Source organism: Aptenodytes patagonicus, chromosome 3 (assembly GCF_965638725.1).
Source record: "Aptenodytes patagonicus chromosome 3, bAptPat1.pri.cur, whole genome shotgun sequence".
NCBI classification, from domain to species: Eukaryota; Metazoa; Chordata; class Aves; order Sphenisciformes; family Spheniscidae; genus Aptenodytes; species Aptenodytes patagonicus.
The window spans coordinates 123545019-123572644 of record NC_134951.1 but is presented as its reverse complement, the minus strand read 5'-3'; the positions used below and the strand labels follow the sequence as shown (position 1 = coordinate 123572644).

At 41.6% G+C, this 27626-nt stretch overlaps 1 protein-coding gene across 5 annotated transcripts in view; it reads left to right on the top strand.

Annotated features, from left to right (window-relative positions):
* Positions 1 to 27626, top strand: part of MACROD2 (mono-ADP ribosylhydrolase 2) — a 913271-nt gene that overhangs the window by 797571 nt on the left and 88074 nt on the right. For all 5 annotated transcript variants that reach the window (XM_076335066.1, XM_076335065.1, XM_076335063.1 and 2 more), the window contains one exon: positions 23386 to 23467. In XM_076335066.1, the coding sequence (XP_076191181.1) occupies positions 23386 to 23467 (82 nt within the window). The remainder of the gene's footprint in view (positions 1 to 23385; positions 23468 to 27626) is intronic.

Below are 27626 nucleotides of genomic sequence, written 5' to 3'. Positions count from 1 at the left end.
TTGTTTCCCAACAGACATTTCTTTGGTACCAAATGATGACAGAATTTGCTGGACTTGGCCAGTGAACAAATTTGACATCTCTCTTCAGAGACGCTGCCCTGGATATTGGTTCTGCTCCTCCTGTTTGCAAATCCTGCAGCAGTATCGTTTTTTGAGACTGTTGAAAATCAGTGCTTTGACTCTTGAACTTAAATATACCTTTAGAAATACCTGATCTCTGCTGGAGCTTTCCTTTTTTTGGTCAACAAAAGCTAGAACCTAAAAAAACCAAAAAACCCCAAAACCACAAACCCCACCAGCATCCTTTAACCAATTTGGATTCGGAATTATGGCTCCTTATTGGCATTGGAGGCTGATGTCTACATCCTCACGCGGTGACTGGCTTAGCCTTTATGATCCATATGATGACCAGGATTTCCTGGAATATATGGGACAAACAGGGAAATGTACTACCAATAAGTAGAGAGAATTTTTCTCTGCCTAATTTGTTTTTATGGACTAAAATCTGTTGTGGAACCTGGTTCATGACTGCCATCAAAATCTCCAGCAGCTTAGGAGAAATAATCAAAAGCATTGAAGGAAGCAGCTTGTTAGTACCGGAGCTTCTGAAAGCACATCAGAAGGTGCTTCGAAATAATTCAGACTCTTTTGAATATCTCAGATTGATGCATGCATTATCAGGTAAAATTACAGTAGTCCTCAGAGATGATGCAGTAGGGGAAGGGACAGCAGAATTTCTGTAGTGCTCTTTGGAAATCTCCCCAACTTCCCGTAGCCCCTGAAGGTGCTGCTCGCTCCCGCAACCAGGCCCGCAGCTCAGAAACGCCATAGCTGCCTTTGGGCCCCCTCATTCCTGCCGTGTGCTTTTAGGGCTGGGGCACTTTCATATCCCCTCTGTGAATCACAGCTTGTGAGTCTTTTTAACATATGCTGACACTCCTGCTGCGTTCCAGAGAGACCTCAGACCGGATCGCACGCTTAGACGTGTGTGTTTCAACAGGATGGTTACCTCTGCAATGAAATTGTCCTTTCTGGCATCAAGACTTTTTTCCTTGTTATGCTTTAGGAGGGCAATGTGTAAAATATTTTTTCCCCTCTTCCTCTGGCCTTGTGGTGACTTTTACGGGACTGTCACCCATAAATAAGGAATTTGTCTTAATTTAATTTAATACCTAACCTTCAGAAGGGAAGTTTTCTGGCCCCTTGCAAATGGATATTAAAATATTTTTGGCCTCTTAGCCTAGTGCATGCATATTATCACCACTGCAAGGGTATATACACAGAAAAATATGTTGGGTTATTTTTAATGTATTTTCAGTACCTTATAATTATGGATGACTTCATGTCAAATGTCACAGACTTGTTTATAAGCCAAATATTTTGAGCAATCTAAGAAACCTCAGAAGGGTGATATAGGATGCTTTTTAACAGAGACAGTCATGTGATGACTCAAGGAGATGATGAGCCCAATAGCGCTACCAGCCAATATCACAGTGAATGAGGTGCAGACAAGGTGAGAGAGATATATGCATCCATAGCTGCAAAAACACACTGATCCATAGGCTGAGCAGCCACTGGCATCAAAATAACCCCTCAAGTTACTTCACAGCCCTGGCACTGCTGTAAAGAGCGTACCGGTCTCCTACCGATTAAACCCTGAGGTTTAATCCTCTTCTGTGGGCGCTCTGTGCATTCCCCCAGACTAGTTTTTTTCTTGTCCCTTTTTCTTGTACCTGATTTTTTTTTTTTTCCCCCAATGTCCCCACTGTGGGGCATCGCCATTTGGCTTTCCTGATAGCAATGTGGAGCCACATCTGCCTGTGGTCGATCATGCCAGGCACTAATGAAGCTTAGCAAGCAGGACATCTAAAGCGGGGCATTAAGGTCATCTTAAAACTCTCCCACTGTGCCTTCCTGAGAAGAATGGTGGCAGAAAATGTTGTTTAGGCGCCTTTCTGGTGCAGGGAACAAAAGCACTAAAAAGGCTGCTGACCAGCTTCAGGAGATTAATGAGTCCTTGGTGGAGAACTTGGATATAAATCCGTTTATAGGTCAAGTGAGGCGGCACTAGTCAGCCGCACGCAGAAACAGGCTGGGGCAGAGGCACAGAAATATCCCGTTCACAGGAAAATCACAGATGGAAGATGACTGTTAAGCTTTTTGCGGTAAATGGAGATATTAACAGTACTTCAGATGATAAAACTAGCCAATGCACTGTGACCTGACTGCTTCAAAGGGCAGGGGAACCACGAGACAGTGGTAGGATCACAGCTTGAGCAAGTGGGGAGTTAACAAGGCTTCAGTGGATGGAGCTGTGCTTGTGAACAGCTTCGTTGTAAGTTAGAAGGGGTTAAACATAGTAAACACTAAAGGATTTAGGAACATTGTTTCTTCCTTCAAGGAGACTTGGGGGGCTAAAAATAGTAAGGGATAGGTAAAAGGTAAAGTTGAATGAGGAAGAAATTGTGCACAGGCCAGCCCATAATATGTATGACTGTGCTGTGCTGGAAGCACCACAAACCATGTGTTCTGAGGCCCCCCCAAGGCAAAGAAGTTGTTAATCTAGACATATGTGGATCGTATGGACTGTGCGTAGCAAGGAGCAGAACACTGCTTCTTATAATTAGTGCTACTTAATATGTAAATTTATTCACAGAGCCAAAAATATTGTGACTATATTTTAAGTTGATACTTTAAAAATAGGCCGTATGAAGTAAGGGAAAGGTAATGTCGACATATTTATCTATGCATACTCATTATAGAAACATGTATTTTCATACAGCATACATCAGAGGCTGAGGGACAATGCAGTACCTCAAACAGACACACATACCTTCAGCATGGTGTTCGATCCATGGTTTTACTTCTTTCCCCTCAGCTACTTAAAGCCCATTAAAAATCATACTCATTAGAGTGTCACTTGACAACACATCAAGTGGTTGGGTTCTAACAATGGTGTTTTAGTGAGAGCTGAAGTGTATATATTTAATTTAAATGAATACTGCAAAGTTGTTAAGATTATTTTATGAACACTTTTCAGCAAAGCGACACAGCTGGGAGGAGGAAATCTAACACATAAGTGTTAGTGTCTGAAAATTATACAGAATTATTTAGCCCATTAGCTTGTTAACCAGGTGCTCCTTGCACTTAGCCTTATTTTCTAAACTCAGGCCATGCCTAATATTTACTTGCAGGTAATGAGGTAACGTTGTTAGATGTAGAGGACACCTAATTCTTTCTTGGACTTCTTCCATTTTCAGGCTTTGGCAGTCAAACAGCTTGTCAGAGAGACACATCTGGAATGTGATTGTTACTGGAGATGGCTGAAAATGTCTGTTACAGTGTTTTTTGTGCAGAAGATGGGGGGGGTTGTCTCATTTAAAACTTGTGCAAGGTATCTTATTTTCTTGGTTAAAAGCAAAAGCCTCTGGAAAATGCAGCTTCCCTTCCCCCCCATCCCTTTTATGCCCCTGGTTTGGGGGCAGAGACTAGTTTTTGGGCTGAGAAATTTTAGCTTGGGATTTATAGGGAAAAGTATAAACCTTCCTAGAAAGAGAAGACACTCTACAACAAGAAATCAGTTAAAATGTCTGGCTGCCCTCATGTACTTTTTCCTTCGTTACCATATCTGAGCATCTAGGGAAGTTTTCTATTTCTCAGTACTTCTAATCTGGCTTGAACTCATTTCACTTTATTTTGACATTTGTAAAATACAACTTATTCTTATTTGTTCTTCTTTTCCAATCCGTAACTGTGCTCTTTTTAGTCAAGGCTGAAAGAAGTCTCAGCACAACATCATAGCTGTTCCTTTCATCAGTCCAGCCCTTCTTCTGGCACACTGTGCTGCCTTTCCAAAAATACAGCTCGATTCTGCTCCCCTTATGTGCATCGAATAGGCCTTTCTTCTGTATGCAGCCTGAGCCCTGTAAACATGGACACTGCAGGAGTTCCTTTAATAAATTAGCTGTTAGCACATTCAAAACTTTTAAACGATAGGGTGTTTTTCTGCAGTGAGGGAGGAATTTTCATCAGATCAGAAGTTGTTCTCATCATGCTGTGAGTTACAGCTCGGGAAACTGCCACCAGTGTTATTAGCAGCAGCTCCACAAGCGTGCCAAGGGAACTCAGAGATCGATGTTTAACCCTCACGCTGCCCTTGTTTTCCTAATTGGTCAGCCAAATGAGTGCAAGAGGCACTGTGCAGAGCATGAAACTATTTTCTCTAATAATGGAGGTCTCAATCCTAGAAACGCATGCAATCAAAAGGATTATTTTAGTGCAACTACTCTTGGTACTCAGAGTCAGACCCAGAGGTAGGAGGTCAGCTTGGATACCCCATATCTGGTTTTATTTGCTTCCCTATATTGTAGGCTTTGCAAAGCAGCTGTAAACAATGTGCCTGTTGCGTTTGATACGGTGTAGTTGTTGGAAATAGATTCCTGCAGGATTAGAGGTGCAATCACAGTGCCTGACTCTTGAGACTCTTCTGAATAACAAGTCCTCATATTGATTTCCCTTTATGGTGAGAAGTGAGGCGATCAGGGGAGATGGATATAGATAAGCACATTTCTACTTAGACGAGAACTGGTTGGGTATGCTGAAAATCCCATTGCTGTGGAAGAGAAAATCCCCTGTTGCTTTCCAAGCCCTTAATGTGTTTGTGATTACTTTATTAAAAATTCCTCCGCTGTTCTCGTAACACTGTCATTTATAGGGTTGACCATGCAATTATCTCCTGGTATTTGCTAGCTATTTTTGTTCCCTCTTATTTATTTAAACAATTTGCTATCAAAGACTAAGTGATGCATTTAGATAATGGCCACAGGTAATTGCTTTAACAAGAGAGTCACCAGTGAAATTGCTGTTTTAATACCAGCCTGGGATGACCGTTCCCTGTTAGACTGTAAGAAAAGCAGTGTCAGATTATGGTAAACCTCACCAGTTTCAGAGGAAATCATGTGAATTCCAAGCAGACAGGAGTTTAGCAGCAAAAGTCAGGCAAAAACCACAACTATTTCTTTGTAGAAGATCCAGCTGTGTATGAGGTATAATATGCCTAGGAGTGGTCGCCTCTGTAAATGGAAAACAGAAGGGGGAAACGCTGTGTGCCTGCCTAACCTCTATTCATACTAATGAGAAAATCCTTGGCCTGTGTTCAGTCGGTGTTGGTGTTTTTCTTGGAAAGCGTGTTGGGCATCTTGCATGGTATATAATGCACAATGTCTGCCCAAATGTGGTTTATGAAGTGTTCTGTGTATATCTGTTCTTAGAGATTTGGCATTGTCTGTTGGGCTTATACAGTGTGTGCCTTTAAAAACAGCCCTCCCCCCAAAAAACCCACCAGAAAGCAGAGACCCAAACAGCCTCCCAACACATCAGCATTGGTAATTCAATACCACCATGCCATTCCTTTGCTGTTAAATAGACAAAAGAAGTAGAAAAGACCCCACAGCTTGAAAGCTGATGCTATTTTGGTCTCTAACAGAAGTCTTTGCTTTGGAAAAGAAAAGAAATTTGTTAAACTACTTAAGGAGTTAATTTTCAGGCACTGAAGGCAGAGTTGACATCAAAAAAAGGAAAAAAATAATGTGAAAACACGTGTGGCAGACAGTTTTGTTCTGTCAGGAAATTAAAACAATAGTTTGTGGATGCTGATGCAGATTCAGCACTAAAGAAGAACGCGCCCAAGGGGCAAATCCTCCACCCTGCAAATCAGGGATGATCTTCCAATGTGATGTGAGGTTCTGCCCTTTCCTGTTTGCAGGCTTTTGTGGAGAGAATCTGGGGTTTTCTGCTATCTTTTATTATTGATTTCCCAAAATTAGAAGTCTCTTTCTCATAGAGAGGAGGCTTAAAAGCAATCAATAGTGTTTATCTTAGGAGACAGTAGTTCAAACTGCAGTGGAAGGTGGTGTAATTCACCCTTTCCCTTGTTACTGATTGTCTCATTTAGTGTAGTACGGCACAACAGCTCCAGGTTTTAATGTTGTAAATTCCTTAATTATGCACTCACCAAATGTGTTAAAAATAATTTGAAAGTGTTAGTCGGGCATTTCTGACTATATCTCCCTCCTCCCGCACTCATGTTCTGCTTGCAAATCACTACAACTTAACTATGTGATTTGTATTGGAAAGATTGTTTTTTTGGTTCATTTCACTTTATTATCTTTCAGCAGGGCTGTGACATCCACTTAGATATCTTTGCTGCAATTGTTTCTTGATGAGATCAGATTGCCCACTGCAGCTACATCACAATAACAGTAAGATAAAATTCAGGCCGCCTTGCTTCCTTTTGATGAGCTGCTGTAGCCTGGCTTCACAGGAGGGGGGGGGGGGGGGAAGAAAAGAAAAAGAATAGCACATAAAAAATGATAAAAAAACCCCCATTTTGCAATCAAAATTGCTCTGAATTAAGGCAGATTGAACCTTTTAAATAAACACAACATGAATGAAAGGGAAGTAGACGGTTCTGAATATTATGACGGGGTAAAAAAACCCATAAAAACTCCTAAAAACAGTGATTTGTATACTTGTTTCAACAGAGAGCACGTTTCAGTTCCTCTGATTGAAAATATTTTTAATAGCTACTTTCTGTTGCCAGGACATGTTTAGTAGCAGGCTTTAAAACCTGTCCGTGGCTATACTGTTTACTGTAAAGCGAGCATTTTCTTTTCGAGTTGTACTGATATTCACTAAAGGAATCCTGTCTGCAGCACTTCCCCACTCACCACCTTGAATCAGGGACTCTCAAATCACGCAACACACACTCACAGGAGTTTGCAACGGGCAATATTATTGAAGTCATTAACTTTCCAGGTAAACTTAATAGGTCAGGTTGAAACCTCATGCGGAAAGTCCCACAGGAGGCTTCCAAGGCCAAAGGCAGGATCCTCTCAAGATTATTTTGGAGTTTTCTTGCCACTTCTTAGCGAAGGAAGGGTTAGAATAGTGGTAGCTTTTTGAGTGTGAGCTACAGCCGATGGCTGCTATGTTGCTCGCTCTGTGCCTGGCAGCATTGCTGCAGCAGGTCCTCCGTATCATTGGTGTTATTCCCTAGTGCCACGTTACAGGCTCCAGTGGAAGAGCTCTGCAGGGAAATGAAGCCTAGAAATACAGATCCAAGTGGCAGTATGTCCTGGGGCACATGGTAAGAAAAAGTGCAGCAGAAAAAACGCGCATTCCCAGGGCTGTTCCTTCTGCTGCTGCTTCAAATCCTCAGAGCCCCTTCTTGGATGTTTCAGGAGAAAATGACCTGCTCTGCAATAAAATGCCGCCTCCCTTTTCAGCGCAGTAAAGAGAAAATACCCATGCAGAGACGCTTATATACAGATAATGGCAGGAGGGATGTGACCCATTGTTCTCTTCCACGGAGGCAGAAGTGTTCAAGGGCCGTCATGGAAAGCCTGACCCAAGTCCACTCATAATCAAAGGAGGCCAGCTGAGTTCAGTATGAACAGGTTGGAGCCAGAGCAACCTTGCAAATCATATCAGGGAGTTTCAACTAGGTCATATGCCTCTGCTTCAGTGGTTGTCTCATTTTCCTGTACCTCTGAAGAATGGATAGTGCAGTCTACATTGTTGCCAACCCTTGTGATATTTGATGTTTTTCTCAAAGCCTGAGCTTTGGAGGCATACAAGAAGCAGATTTTTTTAAGCTGTTGCATGTGTGTGCTTTTAGTATGTTTTTAGTCTTTGTAGTTGGAAAACACATGTGAAAACATGACCTGAGTTCCTAAAAGCTCAGAAATGGCAAGGCAGAAGAGGTACCCGTAATTATTAGTTTGTGAAATGCTGTGATTTTTAAGCTGTTGTCAAGATTTTGGATAGTTAAGGATATAAATATGGTGTTTATAGCAACAGTATGTTTTCAGTTCCGCAGACAGAATGAGGCACGTACTAACCAAAAGCTGCGTTAGTCCCACAGAAGCTCAATCATCTATCACTCCAACGGGATCTCTTATTAGTAGGCAGAGTTGCCTTCTAAGGAGGAAGATGCCATCTTTGTTCTGTACAATAATCAGAAAATAATGAAAGTCTTCCTTCCCCAAGAAAGCATCATCTTGCCATGGATCAAGAGGCAGTTCAAACCATCGTATAACCTACCCTGAAAACTGGCATTTGTAGGAGTGTCATGTTTGAAATGTTATAGTTATAGGACTTCCATTATATGTATTATAAATCCACATTTTAAAGGGTTGTAATTTAACTGTATACAGTCATTCTGCTTTGAAACTTGGCATAAAAATCACAGCCCTGGAGCAGATATTTTTATAACAGAAAATACGTGAGAAAATTGATTTGGCTTTTCAGAGATTTAGATGTGTTTAAGTTGTCGCTCAATGCATGAGACTTAGAGAAGCAAAATTTGTTGGTGAGTTACCAGATACAAGAACGTGGAGCTTTGGGTGGGTGTTACGTGATCCACAGCAAGTAATAATTTTGTTTTGATAATCATGAATAATGCAAATACAGAGACATGCTGTGTGAATTTTAACACGGGACTACTGAATGTTGGAGTCAGAAGCTAAATCAGTTGGAGTCGTCTCTGAGATCAGCTTTGCAGATGGAGTAATGAATTTCAATAGAACCGCTCATCTCTGTAGGTGTTACAGTCAGGTCCTGGCTGTGTAATGGGGAAAAGTGCCACAAATTACCTCGACTACGAGATCAAGGACTCGCCGTCCTCTTGGCACTCGAGGTTGCAGAGAGCTGGGAATCGGTAGGAGCTACTGAAAAGAGGTGCCAGGTAGACTCATGTCTGTTATGGGAGTTGATTGTTTGAGTTGAAATGGTTTATTTACAACATTTGCATGAGATGTGCTTTTATTCTTTCTTTTGTTCCCCCTCCACCTACAGCAGATTAAAAGGCAGTGGAGAGTATTACGTAAGTCTGTAGCTTATTATTGTTGAATAATGTATATATCTGGAATCCTGACTGTACCATACAGATTTTTAACATCAAGAATTACTGAACGTGGAGAGCAACCGCATGAAAGCGAGGTGCCAGATGAGAGACTTTGGTGTTGTAAATTGCTGTAGCCCCCCAGCAGCTACACTGGCTTACACCAGGGCCAGCCCGCTCCATTTACAGCAGCCAACTCTCCTCTGCCCTCCCTGCATTTTCCCTTTTTCTGTCTAGCTAAAATGAGATAAAGATGTTGCTTTGTAAGCGGGAAAGACTGAGAGCTCACCACGGAGCCAGGCAGAATAAGAGCAGGTGCTGAGCAGCATTTCCAGCAGTTCAGCTCCCGCTCGACAGGCTCGGTGCACCCCTTGCTTTTGAGCACAGGGCCCCTCCGGAGCCCAGCTTGGCAGCTGCACCGAATTGAGTGCTAGTCCTGCAAGGCCGCACGGTGCTGGGAGCCAGTATATGATCTCGCTGTGTTTACCTTATGGATAAGATATGCAGTGGAGCTCCACCGGAGTGGTTTGTAAACTTACATTGTAAACACTGTAAAATGTTTCATCTGTTCAAAGTCAGTTGGTTCAAATATCCATCCTTCCTTCCTTCCTTCCTTCCTTCCTTCCTTCCTTCCTTCCTTCCTTCCTTCCTTCCTTCCTTCCTTCCTTCCTTCCTTCCTTCCTTCCTTCCTTCCTTCCTTCCTTCCTTCCTTCCTTCCTTCCTTCCTTCCTTCCTTCCTTCCTTCCTTCCTTCCTTCCTTCCTTCCTTCCTTCCTTCCTTCCTTCCTTCCTTCCTTCCTTCCTTCCTTCCTTCCTTCCTTCCTTCCTTCCTTCCTTCCTTCCTTCCTTCCTTCCTTCCTTCCTTCCTTCCTTCCTTCCTTCCTTCCTTCCTTCCTTCCTTCCTTCCTTCCTTCCTTCCTTCCTTCCTTCCTTCCTTCCTTCCTTCCTTCCTTCCTTCCTTCCTTCCTTCCTTCCTTCCTTCCTTCCTTCCTTCCTTCCTTCCTTCCTTCCTTCCTTCCTTCCTTCCTTCCTTCCTTCCTTCCTTCCTTCCTTCCTTCCTTCCTTCCTTCCTTCCTTCCTTCCTTCCTTCCTTCCTTTTCTCTCTTTTCTCTCTTTTCTCTCTTTTTAAAAATCTCTAGATTAGTTTATTTCAAGTGGAGAAAATATGTCCAAGCTTTATAGAGCAATGTTAACTGCACCAGATATTTCCCACTCTTGATTTTCTTTCTCCATTAGTTCAAGAATAAAAAATGATGCTGAATAAATATACTTATCAGCTATCAAGGGTATAGTGGGGTAGTTGTTAATAGGAGATGGGTGTGGTGTATTACGGACAAGGTTCTTTAAAACTCTTTAAATCTGAACATCCGGACAGATTTGTAGAAGAGAAATTCTTGGCTAGGTTAATCCCACACAGACTAATTTATATTCTGGGCAGACATGTGTTTAAACAAATACAAGGCATGCATAAAATATCTCCTGATTTGAGAGTTACAACAATGATGGAGCGTATCACCACCAGGTCAGCCAGGAAGCCAAAACCTCTGGAAACACGGAGCTGACCTGACTGCAGGTGGTACTCAGGCCAGCTGTAAGTCATCACTGTTCTTGTTGACTAATCAGAACAGGAAAATGGTGAAGTTTTGTTGCTTTCTGGTTATTTTAGACTTAGATTTCCCCCATGAACGTGATCACGGGGAAGCAATTTTGTCAAAGATGGGATAGCCAAGCGTATTTTTTTCAAGGCTGATGCAACAGATGCGCTTGTAGGTATAAAATGTGACCTTGTGAAAGCTCTCTGCACTCTCACTCAGGAAGGGAAACTCATGGTCGTGGCATCTCTTCAGTCACAAAGGGTAAGAGGGGAAAAAAAAGCCCAGGCAGAGGGTGATCAGAGGGGAAGAAATCACAGAGTGGGGATAGATAATGATGATACTGTCTAGTTCTTATGTAATGCTTTTCACCAGGAGATCACAAAATAACTCGAGAGCTACAGCTCTCACAAAGGTGAAAGGGAATCCCAATCCTGTGTTATATCCGTTAAGCCTGTTGCATCTTGTACAGGTCAAAAAGGAGTTAAGTCACAGCTAACACTAGTGAGCCGCTGTTCTCAAATGGTTTGGGCAAATGAGGAGAATACAATAAAATGTTTGCTGTCTTGCTATACAACGTTAGTTACAAAGCTGTGAAGGCACCTTATACCTGGTATATATTGTGAAGAACTCAGTAATGAATGTGTTGCAGAAAATTTCCAGCTGAAACCCGAACAGGACCATTTACAAATGCTTTACTGAACAGAAGTGCCAAATCTTAGGTTAGGTTTTGGCTGTGGACCAAAAATACTTTCCACGAGAGGTGATTATTGTGTATGATTCATACAGTGAGTCCACACGAGTAAAAATAATACTGCTTAGCTCTCAATGTTCAAAGTGCTTTTACATTTTCAAAGTGCTATGCAAACATTAGTTAATTAATGGCATAAAGTAAGTTACATTTTTGTGCATTTACCATTGACATTTTGACAATAAATGGTTTTGGAGATTTCATATGCATCAGTGCATTTGAGCAGCTCATATAAATTGCGCTAATGTTCTCAATTTTATTTGAGCAACATCTTAGTAATTTAAATGCTTTTTATCTTATGATGAGCATCTTATGATGAGCAGATAGGTAGAGCGAAGGTTTTCTGAGGACAGCAACGTACCATAAATAAGGTATCTTCTTGTCCTTTCTAATAAAATGTAAATCTGCGCTGACTTGCCTCTGTGGCTTGTGTGCCATGATCTGCTGCAGAAATAAAAACACTGGTAAAAGTCAGAAACCACTAAGAGCCATCATTAGCATTCCAGCTGCGGAAACAGAGCTCCGTCCAGAAGATGGATTTTGTGGCATTGGTATACCCAAGGTTAGTCACTGGGACTTGGTAAAGCGCTGGAACATCTGCTGCCTATTTTCAGAGAACTGTCAGCCTATTACCATCTATTAAAATTAATTTAAAAGTGATCCCTTAGAGATGAATCTCTTTTTTCCCTTCCCAATCCTTGTGAAAAATGTTGGCATACAGTTGACATTTATATCCCAGCAGATTTTTTTTTCCTAAACAACCCATATTAAAGTTGCAATATCATCTGTGGAAGACATTCGTCAATTGTATCAAGCTGGCTTAATGACCTTTCACATGAGGACATTTTGGCTGAATCGCAGACCAAGCTCGCATGCCAAATCTATAATCACATCTGCTCTCAAGCATAGATCTTCCTTACTGGTCCCAGACTCTCACAGGTGCAAATATCCCCAAACCAGGCTCTGAAGTGCAGCCATTCCCCGAGTTGACCTAGCCGCCGGCTCAAGTTCTTGAGTTCTTGGGGAATAAGTATTTTACATCACATTTTCTTGTCTCGCTGCTCATTGTTCCTCCTGATCTCCCTTCTGAGTAGCAAGAAACACTGCAGAGGTTGCGTTTAGATCATACAGACTCCTGACTTGGTTTCTTTCAGGATGCTGGGAATCAGCCATTGCAAAATCTTGTGAAAATAACTCATCGCTCTACAGTCATTCTTATTTAACAAGAACGTACATTATTTTGTCATACCTACCTAAGTGTCTCAGGCATGAATAGGGTGTAATTGTGACTGTAAGAAGTGACTTTCTACAAAAAGAAGGACTAACTTTTGTGTAGGAAGGAGATAAATAGACTTTTTTTAAAAAATTACATATACTTTACCAGGCGTCTATCTGACACGCAGTAAGCAAATGATCCTGAGTTGATCTCCTTTTTGGAAGAGACACTGGAGTGAGCATCCTGGGAATGGAAGTGTTTTTCTTCTAGCAGTACTGGAAATTTAATAGCTTCCTCTTCTGCCTGGTTCTGTCTTTTTCTGATGGCAAAAAATATTATCTCTAGCATTAGAATGAGAGACATACAGTATTTGAGAAAAACAGCCTTTTTCTTTTAAAAATGGTCTTTAATAGCTTGCATTAATGAGTTTAATTTGATCTATAAATGACAGATAACTTAATCATAAAGCATTTTCTTCAAGGAGAGAGATAAGGTAATATTTACATAAATGAGATTCAGTCCAGGTTTTAGTACGAGCAGTGGTTTCAGAGCTGTTCCAAATTATGCGATGTGGCCTATATTCTTGGGAAAGCAATTTTTTTCTTTTTTTTTTGAAGGGCTCTTTTTACCTACAACAAATTTTTGAATAAGAGTTTTGCAAACTCTGTGTATATATTGTTCCTTTATAACCTGGGTAGCAGGTATGTTACCCCTTCACTTTGCTTCCACTACAGGAGTTTAAATCCCCTCGATGGGGAGTAATTATCAACTTTCTACACCAGTGTTATCTCTACCTATGTTCTCCCTCGAATAAAGAATAGAGAATATATGGAGGTGCTGGGAAGGAGAACTTGCAATACATTGCAGACGATCGCAGTGGTAGTGCTGCTAATACAGGTTAAGTGAGCACACTTCATCCCTAAAAGTGCAGATTTATGACACTTCTTGAATTTGTGGAAACCCAGCTGTAGTCAGACAAACTTGGTGTCCGAAGTGCTGCTGTTGTCTTCCCAACAGGGTGGGAAACGCTTAGCTGCACTGATCCAAAACGCCTTTGAAGTCAACAGCTTTTGGATAAAGACTAACTAACATGACCGTTAATGTAGGATGAAAGTGAGAATGATTAAAGAAGCGATAGCAAACAAGGGAAATTCCCAGTGCGAGCTTCCTTCAGGGACTGCTCTCAATTGCACTAAGTTTGAGGGACTTCTATATCAAATCATGTATTTTGCAAAGCTTTCTAAGATGAAACCTTCCAGGTTCTAGGTGTGTGTATAATTTTGTATGTGGGGGTCATCTGGCCTCTTTTGATGGAAATGCTTAAATAAGTTGAATTTTAAATGAAATTTGTAAGCTCAAGCCAGAATTTTTTCCTCTGTCAGTAATTTAGAACATGACGTGAAAAGCCCAAGTGACAGCAGTCAACAGTTGTAAAGTACCCCAGCCCCTGAGGTGAGGTAAAACCTCAGCTCGACCTCAGGGAGAAAATTGTTGCTGAGTTTATCGTGGCTGCAAATTTACCCTGCCTGTAACAGCACACTTAAAACGTTATTTAAGCCATCATTTGCTGCTTCTAGGAACTGTTTCGCCTGCTCTTTTTCTGCATCTCAAACATTTATTGTGCATCCTCAGGAGCCTGCTCGGGGCTTCTCGGCAGCACAGCCAGAAACTAAGATTTCTGTCCCAGCCATGAGACGCCAGACGCTCCTATTCCTGTGGCAGGAGGGGACACCCACCCCTGCCACAGGGAAGAGCGCGGGAGGAGGAGCTGTTGGGGCCTGAGAGACATGTGGTTCCCACTGCTTAGGGACCTGGTGACTTCTCACAATGCCTGGAAGTTACTGCCACCCCCTGCCTCGGCAGCACAGCAGTAGGGAGCTTTGCTTTCCAGGGCATGAATTCCCCATTGTTCTCCCTGTTGGTTCCCAGCCTCAGGCAGCTCTGCCTCCTCCTGGCGCTGGCTCTAGCATCCAAACCTAAATTACTCATACCTGTCTGAAGGGTAGGAGGTACCATCACTTGGTGTCTCTGTGTGGTGTTAAAACCTGGGGCTGTTTTATATTCAGAATCTTGCAGCAGCCACAAAAATGATGGCAAGGAGGAGATTACGTTTGTGTTTTCAAGCATGTTCTTTTTTCTTGAGTGGTGGGCCCTGAGCAAGTAGTGCTGATTCTCCTGCTGGCGCTGGGAAGGAGTGGAAATCGTATTGGTAGATAATACGCAGTACTACAACAAAACTGGTAAAACCATCAAGAATACAAGAATTTTCTGAAGTGACACCTCAGCCTCAGGGGATCCAGCAAAGAGCTTTTGGTGTTAGTGGAACATGGCATCTTCTGGGAATTAGTTTACCACAGGTTGGATGCCCAAACAGGCTTAGGATGCTCATAATTATTGGAAACATTGGGGTATTTAAGTCCAAATTGTACTAAAAAAAATACTGAAAAATTTATGTTGCAAGGTAAAACGTGATGCAAAAAGTTGGCCTATGGAGTCACAACGCCCTGCTTGATTGTATGCCACAATACCATCTTATTCAGCGGAGATCCACAATGAGGATATAATGATAACTTTAAGTAAGCTGATGATTTATCTCCTCAAAAATGCATGGTTGTTGTAAAACTGCCTATCAGATATTTTCAGAGTACTATCCTTCACAAGCCCTTATTTAACACAGTTATATTTGCATGCATACCCTCTCTTCACATTTGCCATTTGTCACTGAGATAGCAAATTACATTCATCAGAATCCATTCATTCCCCCGGTTTCGCTGAATACAGGATTATCTTGGCTGTGTCAGCTGCCCTATGACTGGTAACTGTGAAAAATGGAGGTCGCCTTTGGATATTCCAAACATGTATCTTCAAAGGACAGTAGGTACTAAGCTGGAAAAGATTAATGGGCTTTATGTCATTGTGTTTGTGTGGCATAAAAGTGAATTGTGCAGATTGATGGATATCTTGGTAAAAACAAATGCATTTTTAAAGTACTCCCTTGCCCCTTTCCTGACAAGTTGTAGTGACCATCAAAAGAAACGTACTGAGACATTGCCTTAAATCCTAGGCTGATTTTGCAGGTTTTTTCACCTTTAGGAAACTGAAAAACTTTTAGCCGTTGAGCAAAAAACCACGTGGACTACTAACTGCTGGTTATTTTATAGTCTGTCTGCGTTTGTATTAGCACTACAGGACTATCATGTCTTATTTGTCACATAATCATGCAATATATAAATAACTGGGTCACACAGAATTTCGTTGCTGACCATTTGTAAATTCCTCAGAAAACGTTGTCATAATTTCCTATTTCAGATCCAGATTGTTTCTTTAGGACAGCCGCTCTGCTTGTCTGGCAGGTGCTTTGTTCATACAAAAAAGTAACAGCTCACCACAAAGAGTCACCAGGTCCAAAAGGGAAAGCTCTACCTGTCTTTGAATAATACACTGTATTAAAAAGGTATTGAAAGCACAGAGTGGATTCTCTCAAGGAGAGTAAGTAACCTTTAAAAAACAACCAATGTATTAGGGAAAAAGACTTATCATTATTGATTCGCACAATACATGGGTACATTGAAAGGATATGCCAGAGAAAAACTGGTGGTGTGCAGTGAAGCTTGTGAACTTTGCTTGTGACTGTTGATAGGATTTTTTTTTTTTTCCCCCTGTAGCATCTTTGCTTGAGAGAGAACAGGAGAAGAAATCCCAGGGTCCTGGTCTAGTTCTGCTACTCTTGTTCTCTGTGACCTTGGGCACATCAAATCTCCGCCTGGAGGCAGAGATCTATCAGAACTATCACAAATCTGTAATGCTTACCTGTGTGTGAGATCTGTGGGTAAAAGTGCTTCTCCACTGGAAAGTATTATGGTTTTAATGTGTTTCAGTAATATGGAGATAGGCTTATGCCATAGTGATAACTGCAGAGATGTGTCTGGCAGCCATGTGGTACAGGGAGTAATTTGCCCTCATCTGTTGAATACGAGCAGAGCTGTAGGAACAGGCGCAATAGACAGGGAGAGACCTTCTGACCGTGTTTTAAATTTATCTTGAGTTTCACTGCTAAGTGTGTTGCTACTGCATTTTGTTCTAGAGGCAGGGATTGCTGCAAAGCCTTATGTACCGTTCCTTTGGGATGTTGTTTGTGTTAATATTTTAAACTTGTAATAAATTTCTGGTGGTTTTTTTGTTGTGTATTTTTTTTTTAATTGCCTTTGGACCTTTAAGTATCTTTCACTCCAAGCAAAGTATGCTTTCCGTCATGAAGTAGGATATTAAAGGACTAATAATAACTTTCCATTTCTGTTCTTTAACTTTAGTAAGACCACCATAGAAAAAAATTCCACTCTCTTTGTGATAAGCATAAATCATTTTGTAATTCATGTGGTTTGTATTATTTTTTTCTTTCAATGACTGCCTAAGTAATATGATGGTTTAAGTAAGAGTTGCTTCCTCACAGCTAGTCCTCAACGGGTATTTGCTCTTGATGTGATATCATAACGCTCCATTAACACCATTACTTGCAGGAGGTTTACAGTAATGTGGATTTTTATTTAGATTTTTGCCTTGGATTCAAAGAATCTCAAAACTCAAATCCATGAAAATCCAAGAGCTTTGTCCTGAGAGAATACGCCTTTCTCCCTCCACCAGCAGGACTGAAGGATGATCTAGAGATTGCCTGTTTGCCTGAAGCTGGGCTCATTGGGGTGCCTACAAGTTCAGGTAAATGGGGGTGTGTTTTGGCTCAGGTCTGCAGTGGATTTGAAGCTGGGCCACGTGTAAGGATCTTAAGGCTAGGTGAATTGCTTTGTGAACATCATCACACAGTTCATTGATTGTCAAATTCACCGTATCGCCAGCCTGACACCTCTGCCCCGCTTAAATCTTGTTATGAGGATGGAAGCGGCGCCGAAGCTTTGTATTTGCCATAAATACTTGACTGAACTTCTTTTTGAGAATAATTCTGCAATTATAGACCATGATGTCATGCTGAAAGGAGCAGACAGTCAGCTAGGCTCTATGCTTTAATGGTTTCTGTGAAATTAGTAATAATACCAGGAGGCTGAATTTTAATTTACAGTGCTATGAAATGAGTAGTTTTTATAGTGCCTGAAGCATTCACCTTTGGAAGGAGTGCGTGAAAACTTCTGGCCTCGACCATGTCTCATTTCCAAGTGGGATGCAGTACTCTTTGCTCTTTCTTTTCCGTCAGGCACACCACTATCTGGACAGCTGGCCAGGTGTGCGTGGTGCTCAGGAAAGGCAGCGCCTCTGGCAAGGTGGATCACAGCCTCTGTGAGGGATATGGCAGATGCCTGTGGTATTTTAAAAAGCTGGTATTTCCATCTGTTAGTTGGTTGTGATGGGATTACCAGAGGATCAGATCGGGTGGAGGGTAGGCTGAAGGGGAGACTGTGAGCATCAAGAGCATCATTTACCAGTACTTTAAGGGGGCAGAAACAAACATGGGTCTCTTCGAAGTGTACCTCTGCATGTAGTCAATTCAATGCATCAGCTTGGTCCTGGGCAGGGAGGAACTCTGTCAGAAAACCAGAAACGAGAGAGATGGAAAATGAGGACCCCGAAGATAAGAAAGAGAGAGACACGTGGCAAACCGAGTCCCTGCCACAGAAATAGAAGAAATTTTACACAGTTTGCAGGGACCAGCTAGGACACTCGTAGCCTGCTTCTGTGGTGCATCAAAATCTTTTCCTCCTTATTCTTTGCTTCCCACAGGTGAGATTTTGATTCCACAAGAGCATACCTTGGAAACCTGACTTAGATGGCTTTGTTCCCACTGGTCTCTATCAGGGAAGTCTTGTCGGGCAATGAAAGCCAACGGGGCTGCCTTAGCAGCCGCGGTCTGAACAGAGGGAAAATGTGGGATTGTGGCATGGTTGAAGGTTCAGAGCTTCTTCCTTACAGGCACTGTAGTTAAGGAGTCTTAATGGGTACAGGCAGCTCTGAACTGTGCCTGTTAAGGATATGTTTGAGAAAGTATCTGAAGATTTAGGGTAATGAAATTTGAATATCAGAAGAACTTTAATTCTTAAGGAGGCAAATGTTATTTCTGGTGTTACGGAGTATAGGCACCGATCCAAGCACGCTGAAATCAATAAAAAGCCTCCGTTTGGCTTCACCGAGTTTTGAATTAAGTCCACGGAATGTTTGGTAAACTAAAAATGTTACAGCAAGCTTCTGGGGTTCACCATTGCCTTACGACAATAGGTCCTGGTGGGATCAGGCAGAGGTGTTTCACAAAAGGGATTTGCTACATGTGCAAAGAGCAGAAAGCTGCTTCATTCTCTTTGTTGTTTGTTACCATTAATTTGATTTGGGATTGGGAAACATTTTTTACAAGATAGCATTGTTTTTTCTATTGTGTATTTTCTGGTACGATTTAAATTATGATGAAACTTGCTGTTGCATATAATAAAAAGCAGTCACCACCTGCTGGGTAAATGTCTTGGTAGTGGGGATACGCATGAAATACTTGGGAGCGCTGAAATGCAGTTGGGTTTATTTCCATTGCGAGTTGTTATTTTGTTACGACACAAGGTGGCAACGACATGGAAACACTCATTAGATGAAATAGTCTAGAATGTCTTTTGGTCAGTTTTCTGCTTCAAATCCATGCTTGATATATACAGCTTGGCACCTGGGTATACATACAACTATATGTGTGACAACATTTGGCATGTCCTGTGGATTATGCTTGGCAGTGCCTCTTTGTAGCGATGCATAAGTGCACAACTATTACTGTCCCCTAAACAGATTGGGAAATTAAGTCAGAGGAATCGGACAACCTGCCAGAGGTCACAGCAAAAGAGCTGAGATAAAAACAGAGACATTTTTGATCCTAAAATGTATATAGGTACAGCTGTAGAGTATAAACTCCTCCTATATCAGTGGCTGCATGCGCAGATGTGCACATACACATGCAGCATCCTTCTCCATGCTGCAGTAGAGGGAAAGGTCCTTTAGGGGACTTGGTGTGTACTTTTAGTTTGCTGGGAAGGCAGTGCTTTTTTCCTTCTCAGAGAAACCATAAAAAAGGGTGTAAAGTTGCCAGAAAGCATCAGCAGACTCTTGTTTTATTGTGGCTTTGGATATGGTGAGGCTTGTGGTCATTTCTCCAAGTGGTGCATGTCCATCTTCTTGTTCGGTTTGCCTTCTGTGGGCAGAGCTGTCTCTGGTCAGCAGTGGCTGTGTGTCAGTGGAGCTCGGCTGCCACGGAGGGGTGCAGCTCCCAGTTCTGCTGTGCAGTTTGTGGGACCCTCGGCAGCTTTTCATCTTTTCTGTGCTGCAGTGACGGTGCAGTCCCTGAGCACCCGCCTGCCCCAAGCTGCCATGGAGCTCTTCTAGACCATTAGTGGTCTATGAGTGAACTAACCCAAGGTGCATTAACCCACCGATAAAATTAAAACTCAATAGATGCAAAGTGCTCTCAAATTCACTGGGGAAAAAACAAACAAAACCCCACTGAACAAAAATCAGGAGGAAATAGTTTTGCTAGCTTCTTTGTATTAAGATCAATGCTGCTGCTATTAAGACCAACAGTGCTTTTATACCCAGTGGAGGGGTTTTCAGTTCATGAGATTGGGCTGTATCTTTGTAAAATCCTGGCGTTCATGACTGACTCTGGGTCCATCCCAGTGCAAAACAGCCTGAGCCCTGTGAGCCACACAGAGTCCCAGACGTTTACTTATCCTTATCAGGTGCAGCTAACAAAACCACCAGGAAGGTATCCTCCTCAACATTGAATGGACCCTGGCAAGGACAGCAGGGCCCAAGGGAAAAAAAAATATATATATTTAAAAAAAAAAAATCAGTGTACTTGCAGCCTTGAGCTGTGAAGCTGCCTACTAAGTGAACAACTCATGCAATTTAACTCCCTTCTTCCTGTGTTGCAGTGCTCTTAATTTTGGGGTTCTTTGATCCACCTATTCGTAGCTGTGAAGCGAGCAGAATTTAATCAGGCTCTGACAGGGGATGGCTGATTTTAATACTGGCCTCCAAAAAAGAGCTGTCAATCAAGGATGAGCTTTAATACCTTCAACTTGCAGCTCCTTTAAACTTCTGCTGCAGTTGAGTGGTGCTTGGTCGGCTGTGGAGGAGCCAGGCACCTACAAAAGGCGGCGGGAGCTCCTTGGGCATGCTTGGGGAGGGGGGGCGTCCCTGGGGACTACTCCCTGCCCTCTGTAAAGGGGCGGCATGAAATGTCTGATCAAGTTGGCATTTCCTAGCCACATGAGAGGAGAGATTTCCTCTTTGAATAAGGAGCGGCTTTCGTAAGTGCGCATCCCAAAAGGCCTGCTGAGCTTTTGTGAGCCAGCACGCAAGGCAGGTTTGGAGTCACTTGGATTAAACCTTTCCTTACTGCAGCTGGAACAGGAACAGTGAGGACAAGGGTTACTTTCCATACCTAATTTCGAGTTACTTTAGCTGTGGATGTTAGATAAAACAGTCAATGACTGGCAGGATGATAGAATATGGTTTAATTTCAGATTTACTATCTGCCAACACATGCCATTCAATCAGATAAACACAGGATTTCAGCTGTCATCACAATATCTTATGCATACTTAAAAATAGAGCACTTTTTCTCACACCAAGAAGAAATTGCACAGGTTTATATATAGGATGTATACAGTCAGGAGGCTAGAAATTTTGAAATAGTCTGCCGTTTCTAGAGAGATTCCCTATCTTTAAATTAAGGAATTATATTAGAAGTAGTAGAAATTCTCAAGATTGCAGAATTTTTATCATTGTCAACTGCACAGAATAAATAAAAGTAAAGGGAACACCTTGAGAAGTTGAACTATGTAAAATGAGGGAAATGTCTGTAGTATTTACAGCAGAGGATATGAGACTATATGGAGAGCAAGATGACTGAGAACTTCTCTGCGTGGGAATGTAATCCCTCCTCTAGTTTATAAGTTTCCATCCTTGCTCTTTTTTCTGTCCTGGTTCACATATTGGGCCTATCACTGTAACGCATGAATATCTGCTTCGCTTGGGAGGCGGAGATAGAAGATGACAATCTAGCATCACCCTAGCACTATCCTAAACCAATTTTCACAATAAATGTAATTTAAGCATTCACTGTCTAAAGCTTCCCTCCTGAAAACACACAACTTTACTTAGGTGGAAACTCTCATATAGGTAAAATGTGGCACCACTTACCACCGGTGCTTTATGTTATAAATTTGTGAGTACACAGATGAGTATGGCTTTTTGGCTTGAACACTTAACTGGTATTTGGGTTCTTTATTATATCTCTTGTGAAGAGTAGCTGATGACACAGTCCGGCATATTTTTAAGGTCTAGCCTGGTTTGTTTACGAGGGATGCACAGAACAGCTTGTTTCTGTGAACATCGTATGAGCAGACAGCAACAGGCAGTTTTCTTGCTGACAAATCTGCCGATATGCTTCCCTGGCAAGCAGCGTCTGCCCAAGCTCTGCCCTGCTGCTTTCTCTCCTGCTCACAAGCCTCTTTCTTCCTTAACGCCCACATAACCTGTACCTTCAGTCTCTTATTTCCCACCTAGTTTGCTCTTTCAGGTTTTGTAGTCAGTTTTGATTCAGAGATGTCCTTGTTAGCAACTACTAGCATTTTCCAGCATAACCGATTATTACCTGCTTTCGTTCTCCTCTGTATTCTACCAGGCTGCTCCAAAATGAGCTCTAAAATAACGTCCTGAGCTGCTCAGCATAATGGTATCTTTGAAGCCAAGACTTGTACTTTGCTTCGAAGAGCAGCTCTAGCAAAAGGACAGCATTTTCTACTGAAGATAAGGGAAAGAAGGCATTTTTTTGAGAGCGTTCCTCCCAACGGTTTCCCTGCAGGGGGGAGGCTGGTGCTTTTTCTAGCTCCTCTCTTGAGGAGCTCTGCTACAACAGATCGGCTTATTGCCCATGGAGACACGAGGACAGTATAATGCCAGCTAAGATGCTGAATTTCCTATTGCTTGGGCTTCACCCCTTTCTGGTTAATCTCTCATGCACTTCAGAGAAAAACTTGATTATCAGGTTGCGGGTCCCTCAGCTCAGCTGTGGGAGGGTCTTTTTGACTTCCACAGCTCCCTCCTGGAGCTGGGTTTTGGCTGCAGAGGCAATTTGTGCTGGGCTATGCAAACAGATAAAACAAAGAAATAGGAGGGCTAGAGTGAAGTCCAGTGTGGGTGTTTTTCAATCTTAAAGGCTTTGGAATTCTGTTTGTTTTTTATTTTGTTTGGCCTTTTTTTGGTCTCTTTTAGAAAAGCCTTTCACATACAATGATCTCCCAAACAATTTATTTGAAAACATTGGTGGGTGGCACATACATTATGGGCTGTGGTTTCATTGATATGCTCAGCCTCGCTAAGTAGATGGCATATTAAATGTTTTATTTACCCTGTGTGCTACCTGTCATCTAATCAGCTTTTGTTTTTGCTGCATTCTGCTTGTATTATAGCAAGAGTAAGTGGTTTCATGTAAATTAAAACCACATGAAACCTTTTAAAGCCATTTTAAAATACTAAATGGTTTTGCAAATAGGTTTGTCGGACAAGGATTGGAAAAAGAGCTCTTTGCTTACCCATTTACTCTTTTGTATGCTTATTAGAAGCCCCCCATGTGACTCTTTCATCAAACATTGCATCCCAGTACTCATCTAGAATGCTAAAAGTCATTTGTACTGTGCTCAAGAGTGGTTTGCATAAACAGGAGGCAGTTAACAAAGAATACAGTTGTGAGCTGCAATTGCAAATGTTATTTTATAAATTACAACACAGATGCACAATAAAGTCAAAACATGTATCCCTATGATGTTTTCTTGCTTGCCTGGAGCATGAAAGTGTGTTGGCTTAAAAGTTTCTTTGCTTTTATTAACTATTATTGCCAGTGTTTATGGTTGCGATCATTTCACTGTGAATAATTTTGTTTCTTACAGGTGGATCGTATCATCTTCTGCGTCTTTTTGGAGGTTGACTACAAAATTTTCAAGAAGAAAATGGGCGAGTTTTTCCCCCTAGGTAGGTATAGTAATCGAGTGCCATCTGACTTTAAAAAATGATGCAGCAAAGAGACAACAGTTGGCGACCTTTCTTCTTTCCCTGCCCAAGCCAAATATTAAAATGTGAACTTTCTTTAAAGAACAGCTGGACATAGAGGCTCTGATCCTGGAGAAATGCAGACATTTAAAATTTGTGAACTGGTAAAACTACTTGTGATACTGCTTTAGCGAAATCAAGGCCTGCTTTTGTATGCTCAGTACAGCTAGTTTCTTCATTCTCTGCTGTATCCGTATCTCCTCCCGAAACCTGGTGCGTGGCACTGGCTGTCTTGACTCTGAGAAGAAAATGATTTGCACTAATGTATATAGCTCCTAGTGTATATTGCTTTTCCATCCACTTTGTACATGCTTTGCTCTTTCGTTAACGATGCTGGTAGGGTTTTTCTGGGTCTGAAAAGATACCGCAGGGGTTAGAGCCCAACTGTGTCTGAATGAGAACTTTAAACTTGAGCTGTCCCTGTGCAAGAATGAATGGGAGAAAGATGGCTCTCGCCGGAGCACTTGGGAAATGTTAGCCATTCATCTTGCGTTTCACACAGGAGGTTACTTTCTAGAATTTAAGAAAACCTGGTGGATAGTAAATTTGTTAATCCCCCTCCCCCCCATATGCCTGTGATTTATTTTTATCGTATATCATTAGAAATGTGTTCCATTTTTTTATCAACCCTAACCTTCTCCTGTTCTATTTTGTTTTCTATTACATCAGTCCTACTATATGTGACAAGATCCAGATTTTAGTATTTTGTTTTATCACCCGCTTCAGAAGTGGCAGTCACTTAAATACTCCCCATGCTGTCTGTCTGTCTGGTGGAAAGGGCCTTTGAGTAATAGGAAGGAGAACTTTGGTGTGTTGAGTGTCTCCATTAATTCTACAGGACTGTGTTGTCACAGTAGCTGCAGTGGTTTTTTCCTTTCGCTTTGGCTGGTGGTATGGAAATTGTGATGCTTCTGTCTCATCTCACTAGAACAAAGCTTTTTGTAGACGACTTTGTAATCTCCAGTTTGCAATGACTGGCAGCTGAAACTTAATACCTATTGAATAATTCAGGTAGCAGAGAATGGTATCTAACCGCTTAATAATATTTTTGTCTGGAGCACATTGAACATGCGTTTCAAAGGCTGCATTCATGTCTAATCCTTTCATTGTGTGATTTTATTTTTTTTGGCAGTGTACCCCAGCACATAGGATAAAGTGGCAGTATCCTGCCTACTGTTGCTGGCTCTGTCCCTGCCCTTCAGATTAAGCGAGCGTAGACTACAGTGTCAATTTGTCAACAAATTAGAGCATTAATACTCACCTTCATCGTTAAGGTCTTTGAAATCGCAGATTAAAGCCTGTTGTTATATTGTTGTTATAAATGTAAAGCCCACTTGGGTTTGAAAGCCTGAGAGACAAGAAGATGCTTCAGAGCTGAAGCATGGCAAGACCAAAGGGGAAAAGAGAGAAAGATGGGATATTTATTCTTTTTGGGGGTTTTCAAAACCTGACATAGTTGAACTCCTGTCTACAGAGAACCTGTGTGGTTGGGTGTCATGTTATATAAAGACTTATAATTGCATTACACCACGTTATATAGATAATCAGTCGTACCATAGTTTTAAAAGTATGTTTATTCTCATGCATGGAAAGTTTTTACATTTTTTTTTTGCTGGAACTAAAACCGGGAATTTGATATGTGACCATAGAGAGGTGGTCATGGTGGGGATCCTCTAAGGTACAGCAAATCCAGTGGTTTGCAGGTATGTGACTATGCAAAAGGTTGATCCAGTGCTTACACAGACAGCTGTCCAGAGAAAGATGTTTTAGTTCTCAGCAGCCACAATTTGGTATAGATCACTAAAAGATCTCAGGACCCATTTTCATAGGCTCCCTGCTGCAATTTTCTCATAACTAATAATTCTGAGTACCAGTTTTGATATGCCTTAATGATGCTGGTTTCCAGAAGGACCTGAGCACCTACTGGCTGGTGAGCTGGAGCTTTAAAAGAAACCAGTTTAGCATCTAAAACTTTATCCCTGACTCAGTGAAGGATTTCCTGTGGTTAGGTCTGTAGTCAGTGATTTGGGAGATGTGATTTTAATGTCTTGTATCACCACGGATGTTTGGTATGCCCTTATAAGAGTCACTGAGATCTTCAGTTGGTGAGGAGACAGGGAGAGGCAGGAAAGATACATGCTACCCAAATGACTCTCCATTACTGTCCCTGGAGAAATGATCAGTACCTGGGTCTCTCTCCTGGAGGAGCGCCCTAATGATTAATACACAGTCTCAGGCTTTCTTTGCCATCTTGAATTGGCACTTTTCTGCAGTGTATCACCACTTCACCAGATGTCAGCTGAAGTCAGCCCCATCCTAAATTGCCTATAGCCTGCTGGTGAGAACGTGAGCTGAAGGTCTGGATGGTAATCACCAGATGACCATCATGTCTGCTGTTTGTTCCGTTTTTCTGATCTCTTGTGAATTGCCATCTGCATTTAACATAGTAGACTTTGACGAGTTCTCAGCAGACTCTCCTATGGCAGGGATATTCCATCTCTTTGCAGGACTGGTTTCTTGCACAGAGGACTTGGTCAACGTGGCTCTGTGTCAAGGAATTAGCAACTGTCTCTACCTTTGGCAATAAATTCCTGATGTTTAGACTGTGGAAGCAATTGCCAAAACTGGTGGTTTGGTTTTGGTTTTAAGTGAATCTATTAATGTAATGAAATGAAAGTCCTTAAGGATAGAACTGCCCTAAATTTAAATTGATAGGACACTATCTGAACACTCACAGGAGAGAATAACACTGAGATACTACTTTAAGCTTAGAGAAAAAACATCGAGACGTTTTTAAAGTGTCTCACATTCAGAAACATTATGAAATATATCTACTTTAATATATGTGGATAAAAATGCTTAGAAAGAAGAATATATTCATGGAGTTATATACATAAATAGTTATTACTTTAAACCCAGTGCATTAATAAATCCAAAAAGACATCCAAGTGCTTGAGCTAGTCAAGTGATAATGAAGTGAAGCTAGAGTTACACCTCAGTGCATTAGAGTAAGTGGAATATAGATATAGGGAAATTGTTCCATTAGTTGAACATATCGTCAGGCCTATTTTGCAAGTGGAATGCCAAAGAAATTAGTCGAGTAATAGTACTGATACTAAGACAACTGCCAAAAGCCTTGTCATTTGCAAACTTTAAATATATATAGGGGTAAGAGGCAGACTTCTAAGTAATTTCATGTCTTAGGAGCAAAGCTGTTCAGTAACAGACCAGTTGTCACAGTCTCAGCATTTCTGATTTAATCTCAGTAATCAGTAGCCTGTACAGAACCCAAGCCAAAGCCAGCGTGCTCCAAGGGGGCGTGCCACTTAATCTTTAACTCAGACTTAGCATCTCATCCTAGTGGTTGTCCAGAAAATCCCTGGTTTAGAAGGTAAAGGGTCCTGGTCCACACAGAATTTTCTGTTGAACCTCTGGGGTTTTGCTGAGAAGTTTTTGTATGTCCTGGTAGAAAAAGAGCAAGGGTGGAAGACTGTTTCTGTAGAACAAACAGCCTTCTGTGCTTAAGATGGATCACTGTTTTAACATATTAGGTGCAACAAACAGTGATTTTTTTTTTTTTTTTTTTATTTTTTTTTTTTTTAAACCAATTGAGTCCTATCTCCTAGTGGAATGAGGTAGCCGAGCCATTCTCCCTTCAGATGTGTTGGGAAATTCTCTCTGCTTAATCTGAGAGAATGTCTTGCTACATGCCTTTCAGGCAACGAAAATATCCTTACCTGCAGTTCTGGCTTAGATGTGTAGTTTTTACATCGCTGGATTCATTGCTACTAGTATTATGAGTGAGCTTTCTGGGAAAGGAGCTGATACTTGTACCATTTTTTTCTCTTGGAATCCATTGTTTCTTCTAACAGAATTCTACATGGAGCCTAGATACTAGGCATTACTTTTATTGCTAAATATATATATTTATAAGACTGACCAGGAAATGCTATAAAAGCAGTCCCCCTTGAAAAGCTAGGTTTACCAACACTTACCTTACAGTGATACGTACTTCTAGGATGCTATTCGTAGGAGTAAAATTAGGGGTATTTGTAAACAGTTTGCCAGCTGGAGGCAAAGA